Source organism: Lipophrys pholis (assembly GCF_963383615.2).
Source record: "Lipophrys pholis genome assembly, chromosome: 16".
In the NCBI taxonomy this organism is placed as follows: Eukaryota; Metazoa; Chordata; class Actinopteri; order Blenniiformes; family Blenniidae; genus Lipophrys; species Lipophrys pholis.
In genome coordinates this window covers 2,103,298-2,115,135 of record NC_137634.1, presented here as the reverse complement: position 1 = coordinate 2,115,135, position 11,838 = coordinate 2,103,298, and the positions used below count along the sequence as shown (strand labels likewise).

General features: G+C 46.0%; 2 protein-coding genes across 2 annotated transcripts; one reads left to right on the top strand and one right to left on the bottom strand.

Annotated features, from left to right (window-relative positions):
• The first annotated feature begins 2,230 nt into the window (after nucleotides 1–2,230).
• Nucleotides 2,231–5,876, top strand: crx (cone-rod homeobox). The gene is made up of 3 exons (XM_080483053.1): nucleotides 2,231–2,673; nucleotides 3,626–3,777; nucleotides 3,889–5,876. The coding sequence occupies exons 1-3, from the start codon at nucleotides 2,577–2,579 to the stop codon at nucleotides 4,525–4,527; spliced, it is 888 nt and encodes a 295-aa protein (XP_080339179.1). The 5' UTR covers nucleotides 2,231–2,576; the 3' UTR covers nucleotides 4,528–5,876.
• A 2,397-nt stretch (nucleotides 5,877–8,273) lies between these two features.
• h3f3c (H3 histone, family 3C) lies at nucleotides 8,274–11,838 on the bottom strand. The gene is made up of 4 exons (XM_080483055.1): nucleotides 11,709–11,838; nucleotides 10,357–10,500; nucleotides 9,889–10,042; nucleotides 8,274–9,386 (listed from the first exon to the last, which is right to left on the bottom strand). Exons 2-4 carry the CDS (start codon nucleotides 10,482–10,484, stop codon nucleotides 9,258–9,260), a joined length of 411 nt encoding a protein of 136 aa, XP_080339181.1. The 5' UTR covers nucleotides 10,485–10,500; nucleotides 11,709–11,838; the 3' UTR covers nucleotides 8,274–9,257.

Below are 11,838 nucleotides of genomic sequence, written 5' to 3'. Positions count from 1 at the left end.
CTCCTGGTCTCCTCTCCTCTGTCTCCTCTCCTCTGTCTCCTTGTCTCCTCTCCTTGTCTCCTCTCCTCTGTCTCCTCTCCTTGTCTCCTCTCCCCTGTCTCCTGTGTCTCCTGGTCTCCTCTCCTCTGTCTCCTCTCCTCTGTCTCCTGTGTCTCCTGGTCTCCTCTCCTCTGTCTCCTCTCCTCTGTCTCCTTGTCTCCTCTCCTTGTCTCCTCTCCTCTGTCTCCTCTCCTTGTCTCCTCTCCCCTGTCTCCTGTGTCTCCTGGTCTCCTCTCCTCTGTCTCCTCTCCTCTGTCTCCTGGTCTCCTTGCCTCCAACACTGACCGAATCGCTCCGTCTTTCCTCTTTATCTGGAGATAAGATACTTTTCAGATAAAGCATGTTATGATAAATCAAATGAGCTTTGTCGTCACTTTGGTGCAACTGTGTGTGTGTGTGTGTGTGGGTGTGGGGGGGGGGGGGGGGGTGATATGTGTGTGAGGGGGGGTGATACATGTGTGGGGGGGGGGGTGATATATGTGTGAGGGGGGGGTGATACGTGTGTGGGGGGGTGAATGAGGTGCAGCAGGTTCACTGATCTGAGGTTTTCTAATTCACATGATATTTGTTTCTAGTTAATTGTGTTTATCAGACGTTCATTCATGTTTCTTCGTTAAAAAGTCTTGAAAAATGTTTCTCACATTCGTACCGTTGAACCCAAACACTTCACACATCTTCTGTTCTCGGCCAGAATAAGTCTCAGCTGTGTGTAACTAGGATTACACTACTGTTGATGTTAGTGAAAAGTCCTTTCTAATACTAATAGAGACCCAAGAGAATCAGTGAAAACCTTCAGGTCTCAACATCTCCTCTCATCTGACGCGCTGAGCGATGATATAAAAATGACTTTCACAAACATCTTCACTTTCTAAATAAACAGTAAATAAAAGCTGAGTTGACATTTTTTCATGACAGACTGATGACAAGAGAATTTAGCAGGTAAATTAAGTCAAATATGTTCATGTTGTCTGGTCGTTCACATGAGAGTCAGGATTCATTCATTCAGGTTCTAATTTACCTGAATCGATTTAAAACTAACTCAATCTGTGATGAGTTAAAATGTTCACGTGGATGAAACACGACTACTTTGCTTTGATTCATTTTTTAAATCTTTTTTAAAAAGTAGTTCCTGCTCGTTACTTTACTTTATGATCATAACCCCAGAAAAGAGGGTGTCTCTCAGTGATAAAAAGAAATTCTTAACAAGAGATGATAATCTGTTTACTAAAGCCACATGCACAGATTATAAACTGCTTTTCATGGAAGAATATGTTGATATGGAGTAGAAGCAGTTTGTTTCCCCTGACATCGGGGACTGGGTGGGTTTCAGTTTCAGTTTATTCATATATTTATGTTTTAATTTAGTGTAACTTTGGTTAACTTTCTGCTCGCAGACTTCAGGTCACGTGACCAGAGAGTTACTCTGGCACGAGGACAGAACATGGCAGACATCCCTTCTATTTCTGGTGGAAACTATTATATTTTAGGATAAAATGTGACTTTAGCTGTATTTTATTGACTTTTCTAGCGACAAATTATTTCATCTTGTTTTACTTTACTTTACTTTCACAGTATCCATTCAGTTTGTTTATATGAGTCATAATTTTCTGCTTCAGGTTTCATTGGTACAGAATCTGCTAAATCACAATTCAAAGTAATATTTGAATATCAAAATAGTCTATACTTGGCCATTTATTCAGTTTAAAAATATTGTGACTGATACAATTAAAAATGGGGCTGGTGCACTAAACTACTTGGAAAAAAAAATTATATTCGGAATTTGGATAAATAAATGTATGTAAATTTAATTTGAACTTCCAAGATGAGCAAACAACAAACTGTAAATATTTAAATCGTGTATCATCAGATATCAATTGGTTAATGACACTGAAAGTAAATGCAGCTCATTCTGACAATAATTTCTATTAAAAACGTTTCAGTGAAAGTGTTTTTTAAAAGAGGAGTAAATAGTTCATGTCACAAAAAGTAGAATCCTGAGACTGATGGAGCTTTACTGTGTGTGTGTGTGTGTGTGTGTGTGTGTGTGTGTGTGTGTGTGTGTGTGTGTGTGTGTGTGTGTGTGTGTGTGTGTGTGTGTGTGTGTGTGTGTGTGTGTGTGTGTGTGTGTGGGAGGGGTTTGCAGGAGCCACTTGCTGTGTCTAATTAGCAGCGCGTGCCGGTGCGGGGACTCAGTGCAGCGACCTGAGCAGGACGCGCAGGCACGCGGAGCCACTTCACCTGTGATGAGCGCGAGGCTGTGACGCTGTGAGGGAGAAGCTCCGCGCGCAGCTGCTCGGTCACTCCAAACTCAGAGCGCACTTTGAAAAAAGAAAAGAAAAGAAGAGAGAGAGAGAGAGAAAAGTGACTTTGGCGTCTCTCCCCTGAACTCCGGCGCGTCCCGCTTCTCTCCGCGGAGGCTCGTTGGATCGGACGCACCGACTTGTTGCCCCTGCGCGCGCGCTCCGAGGGGCCCCGCGGCTGCTGGTGTTGCGTGTCCGACCCACAAGTCCGCCACAGGACTTAAAGCTGCTGTCAGGATGATGTCCTACATAAAGCAACCCCATTACACCATGAACGGGTTAAATTTGCCTGGCCCCGGAATGGACGTGCTTCACACTACCGTCGCTTATCCGCGTAAGTAACAACTGGAATGTTTATATTTTAATGTATTAGAGGAGGTTATATAAAGCATTTTTATAGTACATTTACGTTTTTGTCTCATTCTGTCTTTGGATTGTTGATATCAAGTAAAAACCAACGCGCGTAAATACGCGCAGGCTGGTGCGTAAAGCTGTGGCCAAACAAGTGAGGTTTTTACTGCGAAAACTATTTGTTCATTTAAGATATCAACATATGTACTTCATTTAGGTAAACAAACACCACACGATTGTAACAGATTTCTGTGTAATATTCCCGGTTGGAGACGGTTTGATGGAAGCGCCGCTCCGCTGGAGCCGCTCGTCACTGTCACGACAGAATCTTTGTTTGTGGAGATTTTCAGGTTTTCTTTAAACCAAAACTGAAAATTTGAACTCAGATAATGTTCCGACTCGTCAGTCGAAAAAAAAATCTGACAAAATTTGGTTTTAACCTTTTTAATACAAAGTTTCTCGCAAAAAAAAAAAAAATAAAATAAAATAGGAAAACAAAGATGAAACTGTCGTAATGACATCAGAGTATGTGAGAGTGGTACTCAGGATTATACTGACATGATCATTAACTGTAGTAAATGAATCGTAATAGTTTCTTCCCTCGGTGAACTGAACTCAATTACAAAACTGTTAAAAGTATTTAAGTTACTATATTTATCACTCAGGTTTCTTTGTTGCCACACTGATGACTGAAGTCTGGATCACTTCGATTCATTTTCAACTTTTTGGCATCTTGATAAGGAAAAAAGACAAATAATCACTTCAGTACCTGTTTTCCTTAAAAAAATATATAGATATATCTATAGATATATCTATATATATATATATATCTATATATATATAGATATATATATAGATAGAATAAAAGAAGAAACAGGCTGATGGTTGATATCTGTGTATTAACCCCCCCCCCCCCCCCCCTCCTCCCCCCCCAGCCACGCCCAGGAAGCAGCGCCGGGAGCGGACCACCTTCACCCGGACGCAGCTCGACATCCTGGAGGCGCTTTTCTCCAAAACCCGCTACCCAGACATCTTCATGAGGGAGGAGGTGGCGCTCAAGATCAACCTGCCGGAGTCCCGCGTGCAGGTACTCAAACATCTCATATGAGGACGTCTCCTACAGGAGGAGGAGAGCTGCCCCCCCCCCTTGCACCCCCCCAGGGTGGTTTCCTTGCTGACTTGTTGGATTCTTTCGCAGGTTTGGTTCAAGAACCGCCGTGCCAAGTGCCGCCAGCAGCAGCAGCAGAGCAGCGGTCAGTCTAAGCCCCGCCCCCCAAAGAAGAAGGCCTCTCCGGTGCAGGAGCCGAGCGCCGCTGACCCCATCCCGAACGGGCCCGGCTCCTACAGCCCAACCTCCGTCCAGTCGGGCCCCAGCCTGGCGCCCAGCTCCAGCACCGGGAACACGGCTGTGTCCATCTGGAGCCCGGCCATCTCGCCGCTGCCGGACCCGCTGGCGTCCTCCTCGGCGCCCTGCATGCAGCGGCCCTCCCCTTACCCCATGAGCTACGGCCAGCCGTCGGCCTACAGCCAGGGCTACGCCAGCACCACCTCCTACTTCACCGGCCTGGACTGCAGTGCCTACCTGTCCCCCATGCACTCGCAGCTGTCAGGCACCGGCGGCGCCCTCAGCCCCATCACCGTGCCCTCCATGGGCGGCTCGCTGAGCCAGTCCCCGGCCTCGCTGTCCTCGCAGGGCTACAGCACCGCCTCCTCCCTGGGCTTCACCTCGGTCGACTGCCTGGACTACAAGGACCAGCAGGCCTGGAAACTGGGCTTCACCACAATGGACTGCCTGGACCACAAGGACCAGAACTCCTGGAAGTTCCAGGTCCTGTAGGGGGCGGAGCCAGACGGCGTCCACGTTGCGTGATAGAGAGAGGCGGCTCCGCCGGAGGGACTGGTCACTGTCCATCCTCAGTTTGTTGTTTGTAAGATTTTCTGTTGGTTTTTCTAAGAGCGACGTTGTAGGAGTGTCGGAGCTGAAAGGACCCCAGAGTGTCCTCAGAGCTGCCTGACTGCAAATCATGACTGCTGTCTTCCTCGTGCTGTGTTCAACCGGAGAACCGACGGAGAACCGACGGAGAACCGACGGAGAACCGACGGAGAACCGACGTCTTCAGGAAGAAAGAAATTATGATCATTTGTAGGAAACGACTTTGGATGAACACCGAGCCATCTCACTCACACACACACACACACACACACACACACACACACACACACACACACACACACACACACACACACACACACACACACACACACACACACACACACACACACACACACACACACACACACACACACACACACACACACACACACGCCACCTGTTCATCTTCTTTGTCATAGTGACGGAGGTCTCCAGCTATTGGTTAATCGTGTCCTCTGCTCTCACTCGGCTCTCGGAGGGTTTTGTTGCGTATCAGTTTTAGTTTAGTCTTTTCATCCTGACGTGTTTGATGGAAACGTTACTAGATGTTCTGTTGTAGCTGTGTGACACATTAAAAGTCTATTCTTTACTCCGCTGTGCTCTGAGGCTCATTGGGACGAGTTCTTCAGGTTTCTGGGGGATCTGGGGGGGGGTCGGGTCCACGTCGGGTCCACGTCGGGTCCACATCGGCGTCCGGGTCGGAGACCCGTGGTGTTTGTGGCCCTGCTGCTCCATCTTGGTTATTTTAGTTGATCTGATTCTGGGAGTGTCCCAATCCTCTTAGCCTCCCTTCAGCAATGCCCTAAGTGAATTAGTTGGGATTATTGGCCTGTCCCCCTCCGTCCCTCAGCTCTTCCTTCCTCTCCTGGCTCTCTTCTGCTTTTTCCCTCCATCTTTTCTATCTTTGTCTCCGTGGCTTACGTCTACCTCCACCTGCCTTCTCTCTCCTCCCCGGTCGTCCACATTACTGCCCGAGTGAAAAAACACCTCAAAACAACGCAGTACATTAAAATCCCACCGTTTCCAGTCCCTCCACCTGTTGTCTCCTCATTCCAAACCCCCGTCACCTCCACCTCTGCTCCAACTACATCCCCAATTTCTCTGACAACTTGCTAATCCCCACATGACCCCATTACGGCCACGCAAACTCGCCCGCCGCAGCAAACGTGTGAAAATGTTTCTGCAGAAGTGTGTGCGTCGTGGGGGATGTTTGTCTGAGCGTCACGCAGGATTAAAGCTTTTCTTTCTTGACCAAACATGTTTGTTGTCGATTTCTGGGACTTTCACGATTTTCTTTCGAAGCGGCGTCCGACTTTCATAAACGTCTCGGAGGTCTAGAAGTACCAGATTGTTTCTGAACGGGGAATAACGGCAGCAACATTTGAACAAACGTCACTGATTCTGTATTTTGGCGGAACATTTTTCTCCAGCGCGCCGACAGACGAACGACGACGGACATTTCAAAGCATTTCCCTGCACTCAGCGCTGACCTAATCCCGCTCCGTGCTGGCTTTAATCCCTCCACCCTCCCTCTCCATTGGTTAATCCCCCTGCGTCTGCTCACCCTGATTGGTTAACCCCACTCTGAGGGGACACTGTACCCGTAATCCCCCCCCCCCCCACCCGGCCTGAGAGCTTCAGGCAGACATTTGCGGTGTAATCCCAGGGAGGAGCAGATGTGGTGGGGGATGGGCGGCCACCGGCAGACCTTGACGAAGGTGAGCTGCTGAGAAACGGAAATCATGGCGAGGAGGTTCAGATCAGAAACATGGTTCAGGTTTCAGTCTGAGACTCAACAACTCGCTTCCCTTCTAATGAATCTGACAAACTGCAGCGGAACCCAGTCAGAACCAGAACTAAACGTTTGACGTTTGAAAGTTACAAGATGAACTCTGTTCATCGTCCTCCACTCCTCCTGCCTTACCGTGTCCATCTTGGCTCTTCGTGCTTCTGTTCACCGTCGCCTGCAGCTCCACGTTCCCGAGGTTCCCAGTTTGGTTCCTCGTCCACCATATTGGTTTTCAATAGTCCTGAGGTAAATGAACTCAGAACTTCGTTATTCAGAACGCAAACCAGAGCCGTCAGGCTGAGACAGGAAACAGGAACACAAATGGATTCTTCTTCAAAACTCCAGATCTCCTCCAACTCAAACTGTCCAAAAGATATATTCAGTAAACGGAGGTGTTCCACCAGGGTAGAAGAAAAGATTTAAAGAAAAGAGGAGGAATACAACTTAAGAGGAAAACCACACTTCAAAATGCAATCTGCTGGAGCCACAGGAAGAAAGATAGAATCACAGCAGCAGGGGTTAAATTATGGAACTGCCTGGAGGAATCAATTAAATAAAACACCAACATGAACCAGTTTAAAAAGCTTTTTAAATCATATATCATTAGTAAATATAAGAAGGGAGAGCAACAATAATACAAAGGACAGCAATAATATATAGTATATATATATAATGGTATGAAATATATTAATCTTCAGAGAATAATATTATCTTAAGTATCTGCCTTCAGGCTGCCATGTTTCCGTCACTAAAGTGTGTTTTGTTTCTGGCCACTCCACCTCACAGGCCTGGGTGGTGTTGATGTTTGTCTTTCTGGAAGCTTCTGTCTCTCCAGAGTGTCGCTGCAGCTCTGACAGAGCGACCATCAGGTTCTGGGGGCCCCGTTTACACAACAACGTTTCACATCACAACACCTAATTCGTAAAAAAAAAAAAAAAAAAAAAAAAAAAGACAACAACGTAGTTGGGCCACAGGAGGGCGCTGTTGCTAGTTTCTGTAATGAAACTACACAGACGTGTGTGAAGAGAACAAAACGCTAGAAAGTGAAAAAAAATGTAGAGAACCGACATCCGTACGGACTGATGAAGAATCAAATGTTATGTCAACTATTAAACTAAAACACGGAACGCGATGAAACGGAGCCTCGGTCACCTTCCGGTCTAAATTCTAGATAAAGAACTGGAGCAGCAGAAAATAAATACAAAAAACATTTTAATAAATCAACTATTTTACAGACGTCAAAAATAGAATACAACAACAAATTATTAGAAAAGAATAAAAATAACATGAAAGAAATTTGCAATGTATCGAATGTTACTCAGAAAAGTTCTAAACAAAGTAGTTGCCTCCAGTATTTTATTAATAAGGAGGAAAACATTGATAATATAAATGAAGTGCTTAATAACCAAGCAACACTTCTGAGGCAGTTTAATCCTCGTGTGTTGTACTTTTATTAAAAACGTCTTTATTGTTCTGTGATTCTGGTTTTGTGTCTTTTGCAGAAAGTTAAATTCCTGAAGCGTTTCCTCAACAAACAAAACTCATTTTAACTCGTCACCTTATTTTGTTTTATAAAAACATAGTGAGTGTTTTAGGTTATTATCCGAAATTAAAATCAGCTTTAATATTCAAAACCTCTTCAATCTGTATTTAGAGCAGAATATTAAAATATTTTAATTTAGCCATTACTGTGTACTCCATCAAAAATGTTGTTATGGTATTTAACTTTTATTTGGATTTTAAGTGAAAGGGAAAAACAACCTCTATTCCATCAGAAGGGGGCGCTACAACGCCTCATTGTGTTCACGTGAACGCAGTTCTCTCTGTTAAACACTCAATAAAACACACACAGGTTTGTTTTAACACCGATTTTATTACCACCATAATATGAGAAATTTGGAAAATACAAAGATCAGCTTATTTATACGTCTGAAAATCTCGAGGAATAAGAAAAATATAAAAGAAAACAAATATGAGGCTATATATCGTGTATCACAAATCTGGAGAGAGGGACAGAGCTGCAGGACACACACACACACACACACACACACACACACACACACACACACACACACACACACACACACACACACACACACACACACACACACACACACAGTGTGAGGGTGGACATGGAGCAGCAGCGCCCCCATGTGGCTGCCATTGAGATGGAAGATTCCTTGGAAAAGAGAAGAAGCCCGACCTGATTGTTGAAAATATTAAATCAGATCAGATTCATGTCCTTCGTTTACTTTGATTATTATTATTATTATTTGTTTGTTTGTTTGATGTTTTGATCATTTTGGAAGCGATGATGGAAGAAAAGCTTCTTCATGAGTTAAAATGAACCAAACAGAGCGAGACAGAGAGCCTGGCTTTGTTTGGTAGATCAGAGCTCTGTCACACACACACACACACACACACACACACACACACACACACACACACACACACACACACACACACACACTGGGGGTGTGGGGGTGTTCAGAGGGGGGCAGGGGGCCTCTGGGGCTAGTTTTATTAGCACCCTGCTGTGGAAGTTGCAGCTCCCCTTAAGCAGACCAGCCCCTCGGCCCCCTGTGTGTGTGTGTGTGTGTGTGTGTGTGTGTGTGTGTGTGTGTGTGTGTGTGTGTGTGTATGTGTGTGTGATCAGCCAAACTATGAACATGCACAAGAGAAAGTACCCTAAAACATCTGCTGAAGACTAAAGAAAAGCTAGGAGGGCCCAGACCCCAACGTGTTTCTATCTCTTCATATTCAGGATTACTCTAGAGTCTACCAAGAAGCCGGACAGGCGGGGGAGGGGCGAGGGGTGGGGGGCGGGGGAGGGCATGGCGGGGGTCTAGGCCCTCTCTCCACGGATGCGGCGGGCCAGCTGGATGTCTTTGGGCATGATGGTGACCCTCTTGGCGTGGATGGCGCACAGGTTGGTGTCTTCGAACAGGCCCACCAGGTAGGCCTCGCTGGCCTCCTATACACACACACACACACACACACACACACACACACACACACACACACACACACACACACACACACACACACACACACACACACACACACACACACACACACACACACACATTAATATCAAAGGCTAATATTTCATCCCAATTTTTTTATTCTACTTTATTTCCATGATGTCATTTGAACTTTTTTCACTAGAAAAGAGATTCAGTGTGAAACTGTGGCGTCAAACAGGAAGTGGAACTGAAAGACAGGAAGTAGAATTGTGGGTGATTTCTTTGCGCTTCCAGACGACAAACTGAATAATGTCAGTGGGAACGAACTGGAAAACTTCTATTAGTCCTTCTGAACCGGTTTGCTTTTATCAAATCATCACCGTTTATTAATGGAAATGTCAGAGTAACACACACACACACACACACACACACACACACACACACACACACACACACACACACACACACACACACACACACACACACACACACACACACACACACACACACCTGCAGTGCTCCGATGGCGGCGCTCTGGAAGCGCAGGTCCGTCTTGAAGTCCTGAGCGATCTCTCTCACCAGGCGCTGGAACGGCAGCTTACGGATCAGCAGCTCGGTGGATTTCTGGTACCGGCGGATCTCCCTCAGAGCCACGGTACCGGGCCTGGAACACAACCAGGACCACTTCAGTGTGGGCCGATGTGGAGAACTGAACCTGGATCTAAAGGATCCATCAGGACTGGTCTGACAGACAGACAGTGGACACATCTGTACTGGAACTTCTGGTTGAAGTTCTGCTGGTCTGATTGAAAAGGATGAGCTGTGTGGGAAGAACGGCCACCAGGGGGCAGGAAAGATCCTGTGTTTTCTAAAAGTTCCACCTTGGGAGCCGTTCTGAAAAAAGTCTCGTTTTCATGAAAACGGGCAGTGAAAAGTTGAAAGTGGCGCGACGTAAACGGGCCGCCAGTTGAGTGTTACCGGTAACGATGAGGCTTCTTCACTCCTCCGGTGGACGGGGCGCTCTTCCTGGCCGCCTTGGTGGCCAGCTGCTTGCGAGGAGCTTTTCCTCCGGTGGACTTACGGGCGGTCTGCTTGGTACGAGCCATGACGACTGAGGATCACCTGAACAGTAAACAACTGTGTTTACACACAAACACTAGAACCTCCATTACCGAGCAGGTCTCAGATTCTTCCTCACTGACCACAGGAAACGTCTGTACCTTTTCAGATTTCTCTCAACTTAAACCTGCATTTTGGAACCAAGATTGTTTTTTTGAGGAAACACTGAAAAAGCTGCTTTTATTTTAAAATAATATATATTTGGAAAAACTGAACAGCCATAATTTAATCACACTAACGCTCAACCTATGACATTATTCCAAACCAATGATGGTTTGTAACGTCTGACATCCTGATTTGATGGTTCAGTACTTAAAAGATTTTATTTGGAAGAAAAACGTTTTTGAGTCATGAAATGTATTTACTGATTAAGAAATGGACATCTAATTAATTTCCTGGTCATCACGGTGCTTTAGTGAGAAAATATTGACCCTGATCAACGATCCAGCAGTGAGATGAAGCATTAAAAGTAAACAGTGAGAGTGAATCGATAAAAAAACACAAAACGCTGCAAGTGAGGATTGTTTAGATGTTTCGCTTCATTTCAGGCTCCATTAAAAACATCTAAATGTTAAAAGCGCAGGTTTTTCTTCAGTCTCTTCCGAAGTTCTGCATCTTCTCACGGACAAACTTCCCATAACACACCGAGCACGGCCAATCAACAACCGCCGGCTGACAACTCCACCAATCACAGAGCTGAACAGGCTGCCACTCTGAAACGAGCCAATCCGCTGCGACGCCGGTGCGCTCAAGAGCCAATAGCGCTCGAGCATGAAATAAAGTGGGCGGGACCTATAATGCTTAGCCCCGCCTCATACCGCAGGATCATGGCCGCAGAGCAGCAGACTGAATTGAACCCGCCGACACGGCGGAGGAGCGGGACTCAAACTTTAAACATTTTTCATTAAAAACACAACCCGAGCACAGGCCTCACTAACGGCGAAATGTAGGAGACAAGCTCAACTACTGAAACAGGCAATAGGCGCGTGAGGAGCTCCGTTTTTAGACATTTAAAGCTCGTTAGAAGCCGCTGGAAGCGGAGCAGCTTTTCCTGCAGTGGAAGTCCGGAGCCTCTCATATCGGAGCTTTTCCTTCTCGCTGCGTCGAAATAACAACAAAATACCTGTCAAACCGCTCCACCTGTCCACATTCTGTCCCGAATCAACAAATAGTGTCATTTTGTGTAAAAATCAGAGAGGCTGTGTACTTACCGCGGGCGGATTTTCCGTCTTTTCTCCTCGAAGAATCAGTGTGTTGTGTTTGTGGTTTCAGATTTTTACTCTCTCACACAATGGAAGCAGAGCGAGCAAAATGGCACCCGGTCACTCATCTCTCTCCCAC